The 16,643-nt window shown below is 41.8% G+C and overlaps 1 protein-coding gene across 1 annotated transcript in view; it reads left to right on the forward strand.

Moving 5' to 3' along the window:
* The window catches only part of ERGIC1 (endoplasmic reticulum-golgi intermediate compartment 1), an 864,031-nt gene that overhangs the window by 679,440 nt on the left and 167,948 nt on the right, over positions 1–16,643 (forward strand). The window contains exon 9 of the mRNA XM_044069870.1: positions 650–710. Within this exon, the coding sequence (XP_043925805.1) occupies positions 650–710 (61 nt within the window). The remainder of the gene's footprint in view (positions 1–649; positions 711–16,643) is intronic.

Here is a 16,643-nt window from a genome sequence, read left to right on the forward strand (position 1 = left end):
GTATATATATATATATATATATATATATATATATATATATATATATATATATTGTTTGCTCTCTACTGTTTGGAATTATTTGCATTTATCCAAATTTAGCCTTCCTAGAGGGCACCTGGCATCTGGGGCAAGAAACACTGAGGAAAATGGCGTCGGCTGATGCCTTTATACCCCAGCAGCTGTGACGTCGGGTGAAGTGCGACATCAGCCGAGGCCAGACCCAGACTTTGGAATCCGGCTGACCGAAGGGCTGCCTGAGGCAGGACAACCCATATGTTAGGACTGCAGATACATACCTATCGGACATCTACATTTATGGTAGGTACAAAACTGTACTTCCCTCACTGTTTGACTCCAGGAAGTCTCTCATAATCTGAGCCTATCAACAAATGGATTTCATTAGCATGGTAACTGGTTAGATGCACCCTCAGCCCTGCATTACATCAATCCACCTACCTAAAATTACCTTTCAGATGGCATCTGTTGGTGATTAAATATCCTGAATATAGCTTAGAAATAGAGCAGCAGTTTTTGCCTGTTAAAAAGGCTACACAGTAAGTGGTTTGTGAACTGGAAACACACTCACACGCACTTAAAAATATTGCTTCATTCAACTGCTGACTACTTTTTTTTCATTTGCTGTTTGTAGGTTCCAAATGTCCATGGTGCATTTGATGCTTTAGCTGGAGCAGACAAGGCAAATGCAAACCGTATGTATTAAATGTAATATTTATTTTCATCAGTAAATATGTTCGTCTTTTCCAGGGACAAGCCCATTGATTTTACTAACTGCAGGCATAAGTTGCACTTTAACCTATTCTGCATGGCATTCTTCATAAAGAAATATCTCCATTTGTTTTATAGGGACACTTGAAGATGGCAGAACACAATCTGACGGGTATCTTAAATCTGTTATAAAGTAGACTAACCCATGCACACACCTAACATATTCTATCCTGGTTTAAGCTACTCTGTTCCTTCTTTACTAATCTGCAGATAGTCTTTGTTACTGGGATACCCTCCAACTCCTTCATGGCCTGGAATTCGGTTAAGTGAGTGACTGGAAAATTAATTAGTACAAATAATTGTACAGATAGGTCACATTATACCTTTAAGGAGCTTATCATTCCCTTTCACATTGTACGTAGCTCACTCTAACATTCTTTGTTTTACATGCAGCCCTTACACATATACTTTGGCAACTTTATTGTTTACTTGAGCAGTTGTGCATGTTGCAGAACTAGGCTGTATTGTACTGCTTCTAGCCATGCTTTAACATATTTGGGTGTTTTATCACCTGCCAGGGGCAATCCTAACCCATAAAAAACATTCTTGGGGATTTACTATTTGTTTTGTAATTGACTGTTTGCTCAGTGCTGTGATGCAAGAGTCTGTATAGTTGGGGATAGAGGTTCATAGATGTCTTCTAGGCTAATGGCCCTGGAGCCTTTACAAGCCTAGCCCATAGGATTACCCTGGCATCATGCCACCCGACCTTAGTTTCCAGTGCCTCTGAGTAAAGCCACTGGAGTGATCCCTGGGATGAATTTTCTATTTCCCATCCACTCATTAATATTTCTCTTGAAGAGGGCCAGTGAGGTGCTCTAATTGACATGTATGGGAAGTCTATTCCATATCCTGGGCAGTCCAGGACCGAAACACTGAAGGTGGAGGAGTGTCCACATTCACCAAGGATATTCACACCTCCAGGCTGGTTGCCCAACACAGTGCATCTGAAATTCTCCAAGTGCAACTAACACTAGGTAAGACTGCAATACAAATTGTAGCTTGCTACAGATCCCCCACCATGCCCCAGGATTCTCACTACACCTTTCTAAACTTACTGGAAAATATTAAGATACAACCAAACACCCTAATACTGGATGATTTCAACTACCCTGCCATTAACTGGGGTAAATTACAACTGTACCAACACCTTTTCTCAACGTTTCTTGGAATTCATAAATTCCAACAACCTAGAGCAACTAATTCATAGTTGCACCAGGGGTACCAATATTCTAGACCTGATCATGATCATTACCAACAAGGTGATCGATGCTACACACCAGTGGTCACCCTCTCGTTGGTCAGATCAGGCCATAAGCTAATCACCCTTGACATCCACATCCCCCTCCGCCCTTTAAGGAAACCTCCGTAAAAAAACTTCTCCAAAGCCAACTTCATGCTTCTCAAGTCAGAAGTAACAAACTTCATGACACCCATGCAGATGGGAACTGGAAGTTCAACTGCTGAATCCTACACTATGGTGCTGTATGAGCACATTCACTCATGCATGGACTGAGCCATCCCAAGTAGAACCAAGACACTGTCCTCTAAAAAAAAAAGGAAGCCAATCTGGTGGTCCCCTGCCATAAACAAAGCTGTACAACAAAAGGAAGAAACTGTTGCAGAAAAGAGGTAGAACCCAGGATTCAAAAAACTCCCTCACCAGCCTCAGTAGAAAGCTGAGATCCCTCATAAAATCTTCCAAAGCTAGTTACGAAAACAAATTTGCCAAAGATTCCAAAGACAGCCACAAGGCATTCTATAGCTATGTCAAGAATCTAAATGGCAATACTCGGCTCTCCTCTGAGCTACAGCAGAATGGCACTAGATGTACTGATCCCAAGGATATTGCCAGTATCCTGGCAGATAGTTTGTGCCAACTTCACCCCCCTCTCACCCCCTAAAGGGCCCATCTCAGTACCAAAAGAATGCCAAATTCCTGTAATCACAGCCACTCAGGTAAAAACTGCACTCTCCAAAGCCAAGAATACAACATCCATGGGCCCAGACGATATCCCAGGCTGTGTATTGCATGAACTACAAAATGAACTGGCACCTCACCTGTGTGTCATGTTTAATCATAGCCTCACCTCAGGCTTCATGCCCACAGAGTGGTGCATAGCTATAGTCATCCCACTCTGCAAGGGGGGATTCACTTTGGATCCAGGGAACTACCGTCCCATCAGTCTGATGAGCCTGATCTGCAAGGCCATGGAACGTATTATCATGGAACTTATAAACAAAGACATTGGCAACCTTCAAACACAGGACCCCACCCAGTTTGGGTTCATGAAGGGCTGATCTTGCCTCCTGAACCTGATCGACTTCTTCGAATCAGTCTCCAGAGCTGTGGACGAGGGTAAGGTGGTTCACACAGCCTACCTGGACCTCGCCAGGGCTTTCAACACTATCCCCCACTCTGGCATCATAGATAAACTTACTAAGCTGGGCATTAATCCCTACGTCACTCGATGGGTTGCAAACTGGCTTACTGACGGAACACACACTGTAAAAGTAGCCGACTCCAAATCCAGCTCCAAACAAGTGACAAGTGGTGTTACCACAGTGTTCTGTCCTGGGACCGCTCTTGTTTGGCATCTACTTCTCTAAAGTACAGGCCAACACTAAGGGACACTCTGGCTTACAACGTTCACAGACTATAAGCTGGGAGCCATTGTTGAATCCTCAAATGATGTGGATTTACTACAAAAGGGCCTTACCGAAACAGATGCCTGGTGCCAGAGCCATGGGCAAGAGCTAAATGCCAAAAAATGTATAGTTGTCCCCTCTGAGAAAAAAAACACGTACCTGTGAACTACCACATAGGTGGCAGTACACTAAACAACGAAAGTGTGATAAGAGACCTAGGGACACAGGTGGACAGTGGTCTCACCTTTGATAACCACATAGACACAACAATTAGAAAATCCTTCGACGTGGCACACCTCATCACTAAGGGCTTTTCATCCAGAAAAAAGGAGGTCATTGTCCCTCTGTACTCATCCTTCATTAGACCCATTATAGAATACAATGCCCCTTTTGAATGTACCTCACAAGACATCTACAACAACTAGAAAGGTCGCAGAAATACCTCACAAAAAGAATCACAGGCCTAAAGCAGATGCATTATGTTGACCATCTAAAGAAAATCCAGCTGTACTCTGTCACATATCGCCTACTCAGAGGCGATCTCTGCCTAACATACAAGGCCATGTCAAACCCAGAGTTGTTGGACATACTACACTTAAAGAAATCCCAATCCCTCCTAGTCACATGCTCCAGGGATCTTAACTTTGTCATCACGATGAATAGAACATGCTGGAGTGATAGGTTCCTGACCCAGAGACTCTCCATACTCTGGAATAGGCTGCCCATAGAAGTCAGGCAGAGCGCCTCAATGGGCCTTTTCAAGAGGAACCTTGACGATTGGATGGGAGATAAGAAATTCACCCCAGGGATCATATCAGTAACCCTGCTAGACAGGGGTCCAGGAAAGTAAATATTTGTGGGAAGCAATAGCCAGGGAATCGTTATGGCTAGGCTTGGATAGGCCGTAGGGCCGTTAGCCTAGTACCTACCTATAAACCTGTCCCTCCAGCATGTTCTGTTGATTGTGGTAATGAGGTTGAGGTCTCTGGATCATGTAGTGCACAGGGATTGGGATTTAGATGTAGCATTTCTAACAGAGCTGGGTCAGACATGGCTTTGTAAGTCAAGCAGAAATTGCCTGTAAGTAGGTGATAATAAGACAGAATAGTTGGAGTTTTTTGAGTGTGTCCATATAGGACAAGTGTTTAAGGCCTAGGATCCTTTTTGTGAGGTACTTTTGTGACCTCTCTAGTTGTTGCAGGTGTCTAGTGAGGTACATGCCAAATGGGGCATTGTATTCGATGACTGGCCTAATGAGGGAAGAGTAGAGGGAGACAATGACCTCTTTCTTCCTGGATGCAAAACCCTTAGTAATGAGATGTGCCACATAGAAGGACTTTCTGACCACAGTGGCAATGTGGTGGTCAAAAGAGAGGTTGCTGTTAACTTGTGTTCCCAGATCTGTCATAACGCCTTCTGTGTTCAGTGGATTCCCATAGATGTGGTAATTCATGGGAATCAGGTTTTTCCCAAAGGGGAAGACAACATATTTTTTGGCATTGAGCTTAAGGCCATGGTTCTGACACCAGTCGGTGGTCTTAGTGAGACCTTTCTGTAGGATGTCAGCATCACTTGGGGAGTTAATAATAGCTTCCTACTTGCAATAATCTATGAACTTTGTCAGCCAGAGTCCCTTCATGTTGGTTTGGACTTTAGAGAAGTAGATACCAAACAGGAGAGGACCCAAGACCAAACCCTGAGGGACTCCACTCGTGACTGGTCAGCAGTCTGACTTGGAGTCAGCTTTCACACTATGGGTTCTATCCAGTTTGCAACCCACCTGGTGGTATAGGGTTCGATGCCTAGCTTAGTGAGTTTTTCAATGATTCCTGAGAGGGGAATGGTATCAAAGGCATTGGTCAGATCAAGGTAGGCTGTATGAACCACCTTGCCTTCATTCACAGCTCTGGTGACTGACTCAAAGAAGTCGACCAAGTTGAGTAGGCATGATCTACCCTTCACAGAACCAAACTGTGTGGGATCCAGAGTTTGAAGATTGCCTATATCCTTATTTATTAGGTCCATGATGATGATGTGTTCCATAGCTTTGCATATCAGACTCGTCAGGTTAATGGGGCGATAGTTCCCAGGGTCTGTAGTCGCTCCTGCTTTGTGGAGAGGGATGACTGTAGCAGTGCACCATTCAATAGGGACAAAGCCTGAGGTGAGGCTGTGATTGAAGAGGGCACATAGGAGAGGTGCCAGTTCACTCTGTAGTTCATGTAGAACACAGCCAGGGATATTGTCAGGTCCCATAGAAGCTGTATTCTTGGCTTTTGACAGTGCTGTTTTAACCTGTGCAGCAATAATACTGGGTGCCTAGCAATCTACAGGTATTGTGAATGGCCCTTTGGGGGTGGAGGAGGGGTAAAATTGGCACTGAATCTGTCAGACAGTATACTGGCAATATCTGTTGGCTCGGTATAGGAGGTACCATTGTGCAGTAGCTCAGAGCAAAATCTGGGCATTGCCATGGAGATTCTTTACATAACTATAGAAGGCCTTGTGGTTGTCTTTACTATTTCCTGCAATTCTGTTTTCATAGCTAGCTTTAGCTGATTTGATGAGGGATCTCAACTTTTTGTTGAGGCTGATAAGGGAGTTTTTCCAGTCTTGGGACTTCACCTTATTCTGCATCAGTTTCCTCCTTCCTAATTCCCACAGGGAGTGACTGTCATTCTGTTTTTATTCTGTTTTCTTAAAGGGACTGCTGTTTTTCTGAGTTAAAGATCTTTAATCGTTCACATATGCCATTATATCACACCCATCCCTTCTATTTATTTGTCACTGTTGCAACATAAGTTTTGTATACTCAGTTGCTGCTGAGAGACAGGTGCTTAATTCTACATTCAGTGACCTGTTTCCCCAGCATCTCCCAGATTTAGATATTTTTCCCTGAGCAAGGGGTGTATGCCTCAGAAGTGGAGTAGTCCTAAATTATTAAGTCTTCATGGGGTGATGCTGCTAATACCTCTTTAGATGTGTGGTTCTTGAAAGTCACCTGCTCAAGTGAACTTTTCCCAGGTGTCATAACTAAGCATGGGTGAACATAATAATATCTGCTTAAAACCCTCCCTACTACCCTCTGTCAAGTCTTTAATGTATTCATGTCAAAAGTGGCCATGCAGAGCAGATGGAGAACAGTTCAGCAGATGTTACAATCTGCTCAGTCAACGTACAAGTAAAAGCAGTAATTTAGTTTGCATGCACACAAGAGGTAATACAGTAAACTCTCAGTTAACCAGAACTCAAGCAACCAGAAAAAATTTTTTTGAAGAAATCCAGTACAGTATGAACAATTCAGTTTTTCATGTGTTTCACTTTGTCCCGCAGAAACATACCTTAAGGTTTTAGAGTTTGAGTTTTAAAAAGGAAGATATAAATAAATTCCCTCTCTCCCCAACCTGAGAACAAGTCAAACCAAACAAGTCAGATTGCTAAAATGTCAACACTCACTCTGTACTCGCTCAGTTTGCATCAGATTGCACATTTTCTCACTAGTATGTCATACACACACAGTCTCTTCAGCTTTCATACATGCATTCACTCATTCTTTCCCTCTCCGATCTCTCTCACACTTTCACTTCTGCTTTCATACATGCATTCACCCACTCTCTCTTTCCAGTCTCTCACACACACTCTCTTCATACATCTCCCCAATCTCTCACACACAGTCGCTTCTGCGTTCGTACACGCATTCACTCTGTTTCTCTATTCAGTTCATTCAATTCCAGTCCACTCAGCATGTCACTGAAAACCATTCCACATGCATGCTTTCTAGCAGAAATATAAGTTTAAATATTATTCCAGCCAGGCATTTAATTACTGTATTTCAATATTAAAATCAAATCAGTACAGTGTTTATGCTATGGTACAGTGTAGGGTCACTGTTTGTCAGATCCAGTTTTAATAGTAACTCTCAAGCAACCACAAACTACACTTCCCCGGCATTTACCAATCTCCATGGGTGCTGGGTAACTGAGAGTTTACTGTAGTCAGTCTTCTGTTTGCAGTATGCGCATTGTTTATGAACCATATTACTTTTTTTCTTTGAAAGGGGTACTACGGAGGATCTTGGTTACTGTTCTGCAACCTGAACTGTTCTGCACAGCTGCATCTGACTTTCCATGCTAAACTTTACATTCAGTTCTGTTTACTTCTTGTACATGCAAATGTACAAAACTTTCCTCAGAAGCCTGAGTATGTTTAGCTGTTAAATATTTTTGCAGAAAAATCTTAAGTATATCTGCGTGAAAAAAATATCTACATTATAAGAATGCAGCAGAGAACACAAAGGTTCAGGCTGACTTAAATATTTCAAACATGGTTTCAGTTCTGAATTGTAGTGTGCAAGATACTTTCCAAGTGCTGAGCTGTTTGGAACTGCATGCCTCACAGCCTGCCTTTGTGAGTGTGGCTAACAGCATACTTAGTCTGTGAACCTGATTCAGCATACAAACTATGGGTCGGGAAAAAAAAGTTATAGCTAATGTGATCTTATTTCAGGGGTCCCTTTTTCTTTATAGAATATTTGGGCACTCCTGTCAATGACCTGCCCTTGTGGCTTTTCTAAAATTTTCAGGCTCCAATGTTAGGTGTGGCATACCTCATTTGGCCTCTGCATGGTGCCTTTTTTCCTTGCTTCTAATATAATTATTTACTTGTGTTGTTTTCAGGGTTTATACATTTGGTGCCTAAGAAGCATGAGCTTTATAGTTCAGTGTCAGATTGGAAGACAGGGCCATCAGCCATGCTGATTTTTGCTTGTGTCTGGAACACAGCATTGCCAGCCATTGCAATCACCACAACTTCAAACTCATAAGGCTCTGGTATCAGAAGGGTAAGCTCAAGGCCTATATCAACATCCTACATTTCACAAAGATGAGGACTTGGTGTATGGAACTGCAAGAATGTTCGTTCGGAGACCCAGGCAATACTACAGTAAGCAAAACAAAGCAGAGGTGTAAGACGTCAACGCCCTGATTAATTTGTAAATCCATCTCACCTAAGGTGGTTTCTGCTCCTGTGGTGAAAATATTATCTGTCCTTCTCTTTGGACGTGTGAGATTTCATAGGGAATTGCACCTCTGGACATAGTCTAGGAAATGAAATTCGGGGTACTGCCCACATCTTCCACTTGGTGCTCCTGTGATGTGCAAAAAATGGACCTTTCAGTTCCTGACTTCACTTTTTAAGAATAAATTCTGGCCTGAAACATTGAATCTCTTCACACCTCCCTAGCGTTTGACCATTTGCTCAGAAGATTTGAAAGGATCCCTTCACACCGATTTTTAGCCTATCCTTTGTACCCATGTCAGTATTTGATTAACACAGAGCGTTCATCATCTGATAAAGGTCATTTTTAGGAAATGGCACCATTGCCAATGTTAGTACCAGCCCTCATACCCAGTTACATCTCCCCTTGCACTGAATGATTTCTATGCCTACCCCCCCAACCCTCAGATTGTAGCAGCAAAGGATATTGATTATACAATGATAGCTCATTAGTATTCAAAAGCATGCACACTGATTGGTCATCCCAACCAGAGTGCCCATTGTAAAATTGAGCATATACCAGTAGAAAAAAGTCTGGTCTCTGAAGTACCAGACTTTCTTCTATTAGTACATGCTTTGGAGGTATACGTCTCAACTGTCCAGATTTTCATCCTTTTATTAATGTGGTTTTCGACAAGTCACTGAGGAATGAAGTTAATAAATAATAGCATGCATTTGAGTTTGACTTCATATCATTCAGATAATGCATACTAACACACATCTTGTTATTCTAGCAGCTTTCTAATTTTATAAGAGCAAGATTTATAATTGGTACTTATTTTGGGACTTTGTCCCCCATTAGTTAAGGCTCTCTTCACATTTCTTGAGCTAAGGGGTTGAGAGGTATGGAAGCAGAACAAATACAAGGAAAATCAGGTGCATTCTGCAAAACTAAAGAAACATACCTGATTTTCCTTGTATTTCTGCGCTGTGTCTGTCATACCTCCAAACTGTCTGAATTTTATAGTTTAGGGGAAAAAAGAAACAGAGATCTTCCTTTCTCTGTTGCTAGTTTTCAACAGCACTGGATGTAGTGTGCAAACATGGGAGTACAAGTCCCATACACGTGCGCAGTACATCAGTAAGTGTAGAAGAATGAGAAAACAACTTGGGGGAACACTGCAGCACCATTATTTAAAGACATTATTTAAGAAAAGTAAGCAATTTATTAAATGTCATTGTATAACAGCAGTAAACGACATATGGGTATGCGTTTGCCCACACGCACTCATTGTTTATTGCTTAATATGATTGAAGTTTTGTTGTGAAGATGCTGTTTGTGGTGCACTTCTTATCAGGTAGTTGAATGTGACCTTCAGGCTCTTGTGTGTGAAGAGCCATATCCGGTCTTCCATAAGAAGCAAATGTCCTTAAGACTTAACTTTTTCATGGAAGAAATGAGGATTTTGTATGCTTTCACTCAACTAATATCAAAAGGGAATATATTGTTTCTATATTTGATTTTCATTTCAGACGGATTCAAGTAGACTTTTTTTTTTTCATTTAGTCACACCTTTCCACTTGTAGATCTCAAAATATCAACTATCACCTTTGAAGTGCCAAGTATACCTACTTAATGCATATAACTCACAAAATCAAATTTATTTTTTGTTTGTAATTTTAAAAATAGTTTTTAATCATTTGATGAAGTACCAAGGGTGTTCTTTGAACTGTTTTGTTTTCCTTTTTCCCTGATAGAAAGTTCAATTAAGTAAATTAAGGTATCATGGCAGTTGCACCATATAGCTAAAGTTACCAAAGAGCAATTTTACTAGTGAGGCGGCCACTTCAGGTGAACATTTGGAAGTGTATACATGGACATCTGCACTGCGTTCACTTGTTTGTCATTGCATTCCTTTACTAAGCACTGTAGTCTGGACCTCCACGCTAGCAGTATGTTTTGTGAGAACTGTGTTTTAGAGTTTCTTACCCTGGAGCCCTCTTTCTACCTTTCAGGCTCCTGCCTTCCTTTTTTGACTACTTTTTGGGACTTTACATGATTGTTTCACCCACTGCAGAAGACTCCTCAAAATAAAATGTAGTACATGGAAGAATACAAACCATATTAACTGACAATAAGATGTCTGTCTGCAGCATGTGCCTTTTTCCAGCTCCCCTTAGCTCCTTTTAATTTGGTTTTTCAGCTGCTGTGTGACAAAAGTACTGAAAATAACCAGTAAATTTATATAGGTTATGTCTTGTAGTTTAGTTAGTTTTCTTGTCAGTGGAACCTTGCTCAAGGAGGGTCTTCCATTTTTACCATGTTTAACACCGCTCTTTACTTAGTCTACATTCTTGTGATGTAGGGGTTTAATCTACAGTCTTGTAATGTAGCAATTTAATCTACATTCTTGTGATGTTCCCATTTAATCTACATTCTTGTGATGTTGTGGTTTGCCAGTCTTCTTCTCTTTAAGCCGTTTCCATTATGGGGTCACCACAGCAGATCATCTGTTTCCATTTCTTCCTGTCCTCTGCATATTGCTCTTTCACATCAACCACCTGCATGTCCTCTCTCACTACGTCCATAAACCTTATTGTAGGTCTTTTTCTTTTCCTCTTACCTGGCAGCTTCATCTATAGCATCCTTTCCCTAATATACCCATCATCCCTCCTCAGCACATATCCAAATCAATGCAATCTCGCCTCTCTGACTTTGTCTCCAAACCGTCCAACCTGAGCTGACCCTTTAATATACTGATTCCTAATCGTGTCCATCCTTGTCACACCCAGTTCAAATCTTAACATCTTTAACTCTGCCAAGTCCAGCTCTGACTCCTGCCTTTTTGTCAGTGTCACTGTCTCCAACCCATACAACATTGCTGGTCTCACTACCCTCTTGTAGACCTTCCCTTTCACTCTTACTGGTACCCGTCTGTCACAAATCACTCCTGACACTCTTCTCCACCCATTCCACTCTGCCTGTACTCTCTTCTTCACCTCTCTTCCACACTCACCATTACTCTGAACTGTTGATCTCAACTACTTAAACTCATCCACCTTCACCAACTCTACTCCCTGCATCCTTACCATTCCTTTGTCCTCCCTCTCATTCACACGCATATATACTGTCTTAGTCCTGCTGACCTTCATTTCTCTCCTCTCGAGCATATCTCCACCTCTCCAGGGTCTCCTGGTCCCTACTCTCACTACAGATCACAATGTCATCTGCAAACATCATAGTCCATGGGGCCTCCTTTCTGATCTCGTGTGTCAACCTGTCCATCACCATTGCAAATAAGAAAGGGCTCAGAGCTGATCCTTGATGTAATCCCACCTCCACCTTAAACGGATCTGTCACTCACACTGCAGACTTCACCACTGTCACACTGCCCTTGTACATATCCTGTACCACTCGTACATACTTCTCTGCCACTCCCGACTTCCTCATACAATACCACAACTCCTCTCTAGGCAACCTGTCATATGCTTTCTCCATGTCTACAAAGACACAATGCAACTCCTTCTGACCTTCTATGTACTTCTCCAGCAACACTCTCAGAGCAAACATCACATCTGTAGTGCTCTTTCCCGGCATGAAACCATACTGCTGATTGCTAATCATCACCTCCCTTCTTAACCTAGCTTCCACTACTCTTTCCCATAACTTCAAGCTGTGACTGATCAGTTGTATCCCTCTGTAGTTACTACAACTCTGCACATCACACTTATTCTTAAAAATAGGTACCAAAACACTTTTTCTCCATTCCTCAGGCATCCTCTGACTTTCCAAGATTTCCTTAAACAATCTGGTTAAGAACTCCACTGCCATTTCTCCTAAGCACCTCCATGCTTCCACTGGTATGTCATCTGGACCAACATTCTTTGCATTCTTCATCCTCTTCGTAGCTGTCCATACTTCCTCCTTGCTAGTCGGTTTCACTTCCTGATTCACTATCCCCACGTCATCCAACCTTCTCTCTCTCTCATTCTCTTCATTCATCTGTCCCTCAAAATACTTTTTCCATCTGCTCAATACACTCTCCTCACTTGTGAGTACGTTTCCCTCACTATCCTTTATCACCCTTACCTGCTGCACATCTTCCCCAGCTTGGTCCCTCTTTGTAGCCAATCAGTACAGGTCCTTTTCTCCCTCTTTAGTGTCCAACCTTTCATACAACTCTCCATATGCCTTATCCTTAGCCTTCGCCACCTCTCTCTTTGCCATGCTCCTCATCTCTGTCTACGTTCTTCATCTCTCTGACTATCCCACTTCTTCTTCGCCAGCCTCTTCCTCTGTATACTCATTATATATATATATGTATATGTAATATTTATATTTTATAATGTTGCGGTTTGCCAGTATATATTGCAAATGACTGAGAAATAATCAAGGTTGTCTTTGTCTCATGTTGTGCAATGGTGATTGATTTACTTCTGTAGTCTCTCTCATATCATATGAAGAAAGGGCAATGACAACACGTGTATGGAAGAGACCTTTTTCTCTTCACTGACTTTGATGTTATATAGTGTCTGTAAGAAAACGCTTGTCTGGAAGATCTTTGGCACAAGCAACTGCATTACCATTGTTTTTCACAGTAGAAAGTTGTGTCTCAAGGATTCCTCTAGCTGTTTTGTTTGTCTAGCTTCTGGGAAAACTCCACCTGCTGGAGTATGGAATTTAGAGTTGGAACAGCACATCATAGTCAGCGGAAAGGCACCACAATGTGCTTTACTAAATGTCCTTTGAGTGGCCATGAGAACAGCAGGCTGAGTAATACAGTATTACCATCAATGTTGCAGCGTCACTATGGACAACATTCCCATCCCAACCATATGCCCATTTAGAAGGGGTTGTGGGCCTGAGATGGTGTAATGCATTTTTTTTCAGGCAACTACCTTAAATACCTTAATTTAAAAATAAAATGATAGCTTAATATTCATTGCTTATTTATTATTTTATTTAATCTATATTTTGGTGTCAGGATTATGGTCCATTTTTCAGAGGACGCACAGGGAGAAAAGCTTCAGTATGCACAAATGGTAACAGTTGGAAACAGAATATTACAATTAGGTAAGTATGGTCGAAGGACACCTGTTCAGCAACAACCCAGATCTAGTAAGCAAGGGCGGGGTCTATATTACGTGATCGAATGTTTAGTTAATCGGATAACTAAACGTTGATCACTAAATATTGAAGACCCAAAATCCACTCAGGGAAACAAGTCGTTTGGCTGTTACCCGGATTTTTGCCCTTTCTTCATTGTGGAGCGATCTCGGAGTTGGTATATTTAGTTATGGGGGGTGTGGGGCAAAGCCCCACTTCATTTGTGTTTATTTATTTATTTTTTTTATGTAAGACAGCTGAATTGTTTCCCTGTATGTAAACTGCCATTCGCTGTTTTGGGTCTTTGCTACGTTCGATCATGTAATATAGACCCAACAAGGACAACAGATATAAACATTCATCATTACAGTTGTCATTAATGCATTAAGTTAGACTACGTAAAAACAAATCTGTATATATTAGTTTACAAATCAAAACAGTTTTCAAGATACAATACATACAAGGGAAAAAAAGTAGTTCACCAACGTCACGGTAGTACAGCGTAATCAGCATGCCGGGATCCAAGAGTTTTATAAAGGTGCGCTATTGTATAACGATATAGTTTTTACAGCAATACAGTGGAAATGTATATTCAGTTCCTTTCTTTTAACTTTATTCATCACATCATTGATTTGCATCATGAATTCACCTGTTAGTAACATAATATTTAGTACTTCATTTATGTTAAGTTTAATCTGTGATTTCCACTTTTGCGTAATTGTTTTTTGTGTGCTAGTAACTATAAACTTAACAAAGCTTTGCTGTGTCTCCTCACTGGGAAACCTAGAGACCAACTAAATAGCATCTTCATTTTAGTTATTGAAGTATGTTTTCTGAACATTTGTGTCTAAACATTCTATAGTCCTTAAACTCTAACTCTACACGTTCACAAAAAAATGTGTTCCCTTTTTCTCCTGTTATTCCCTTCACATCTCCAACTTCTGGTCTGTGTTTGAGGGAGAATCATCTGAAGTCTACTGAGAATCTGAAAGTATCTGTATAAACATTTCCATGCAGATATCGTAAATTTACTGGACTTTGTGGCATATCTAGATACCTTACAAAATTTCTCCCGTTATTCTGTTGTAATTTCTCATTCTAATCTTCCCTTCCAGTCTTTTCTAATCTCCACTGATTGGTTCTTATAGTCATCGTGCAGCATTTTATGTTTACTTTTCAGTACAAAATATAGATCAGGCATTCCTCTGGTTATTTGATTGTCTAGTTTATGGGATAACTCCACATGCTACAGTCTGGAATGTGTATATCCTTTTCTTAATAACATATTTGTTCTTAGATCAGCTGGAAACCCTACAAGAGCTGGTCTTTTACTCATTTCTTTGTCCCCCTATATGTGTATTCCATCAGCATTCTCTTACATGGAAGGCACTCCCTGAACTAACGTTCAAACCCCTGCTTGGCTTCTTCCCACTCTCACTTTTCCATTCCAGTTTATTTGCTTTCAGTAACATACATTCTTTCACATCACACACAGTAGTCAACACACCAGTGTCTCACAAACACAGCCCATTAGGCATAACAGTAACCCAACGCAGCCCATAAGGCATAACAATAAATCAAACATACTAGTCATTGGCAACTCAGTAGTGAGACACACTGATGGCCCCCTCCCCAGGCTCAACAAGGAGAAGGTCACGGTCAGCTGTTGGTCAGACGTTAGAATCTGCCACATCACGCATGCACTTAAGTCTCTCCACAACAGGTACAAGTATGACTCTGTCATTGTCCATGTTGGTGTGAATGATTTGAGACATACCTTCCTGGACTATATGAAGAGAGACATGATTGAGCTCTCAGACTATGTGCTCCAGGCTGGTGTGACCCTGGCCCTGAGCAGCATTCTGCCTTCACCAAGAATGATGCCACAATACCAACAAAAAATGATTGACTTCAACAATTGGCTTAGTTTCTAGTGTCTTTCCAAGGGGATCCAGTATCTGTCTGCCTGGGATGACATGGTTGACAAGCCTCGATGCTTTGCCAGAGATTGCCTCCGCCTGTCATCCCTGGGGTTCCGGATCTTGGCTAAGGCTCTTGCCTCCCCCATTGTACCTTTTTAGGCTATGTTCCAAAGACGAATCTTCCAACATGAATGATCTGTCAAAAAGCAAATTAAAGGTCATGTTGCTCAATGCTAGGAGCCTTAATCTGAAAATGCACTCACTGGAGCTCTCCTCACTCTGGAAGATGCCGATGTCTGTGCAGTCACAGAACTTGGTTCAGGGCTGCGGAGAGCACCACTGTCTTACCAGGCTATACCTCATTCCACACTTTCTGACCCCAAAATATGGTCAGAAAGACTAAGGGTGGTGGAGTCTCCATTTCTAAAGACAAGGACACCTCCAGACAGGTTTACCAGCATGTTGCACTGGAATTACTACAGGTGCAACTGACAGTTGGCAAGACACCCATCCAAGTTATAGCCAGCTATAGACCCCCCTCCATGTCTCAGGACACCCACTCCTCCTACCTGGGCCTACTTGACTCTATCAAGGTACCCCCTAACACCCTGATCCTTGGTGACTTCAACTACCCCACCATATACTGGGTGAACTATTCTTGCACTAATGCACTCACCCAATTATTCCTTGACTTCATCAACTCTAACACAGTAGACTAGCTGTTCTCATCCCCCACAAGGGGGGATAATATACGGGACTTGGTTCTCACCAACATGGGTGCCTGCTGCACCAGTCCCATAGTATGTTCTTCCCTGGTGAGATCAGATCATCAGTCTGTCTCATTTGAAGTTTCTATCCCACCCAACCTCTCCCTAGCCATAACCAGGCTAAAAAACTTCTCCTAAGGGTGGGCATCAGCAGCTTCACACCACCTCCCCCTCAGTGGATGCAGACAGCTATGCTGAACAGTACTCCAGTGCAGTATGCAAGCACCTGTACAACTGCATGGACTCGGCCATACCAAACAGAACTAAAACCTGCTCCTCAAGGAAAAATTAACCTATCTGGTGGACATCCTCCATCAGCAGGCTTTATAGCAAAAAGAAGAAACTGTTACCCACGAATAAAAAGGAACAAATCCCAAATCGGAAAATTTCTCTCATCCGCCTCACCAAGCAAATTAT

The sequence above is a fragment of the Protopterus annectens genome, chromosome 4.part0, assembly GCF_019279795.1.
Source record: "Protopterus annectens isolate FY-2018-M chromosome 4.part0, PAN1.0, whole genome shotgun sequence".
Classification (NCBI taxonomy): domain Eukaryota; kingdom Metazoa; phylum Chordata; order Ceratodontiformes; family Protopteridae; genus Protopterus; species Protopterus annectens.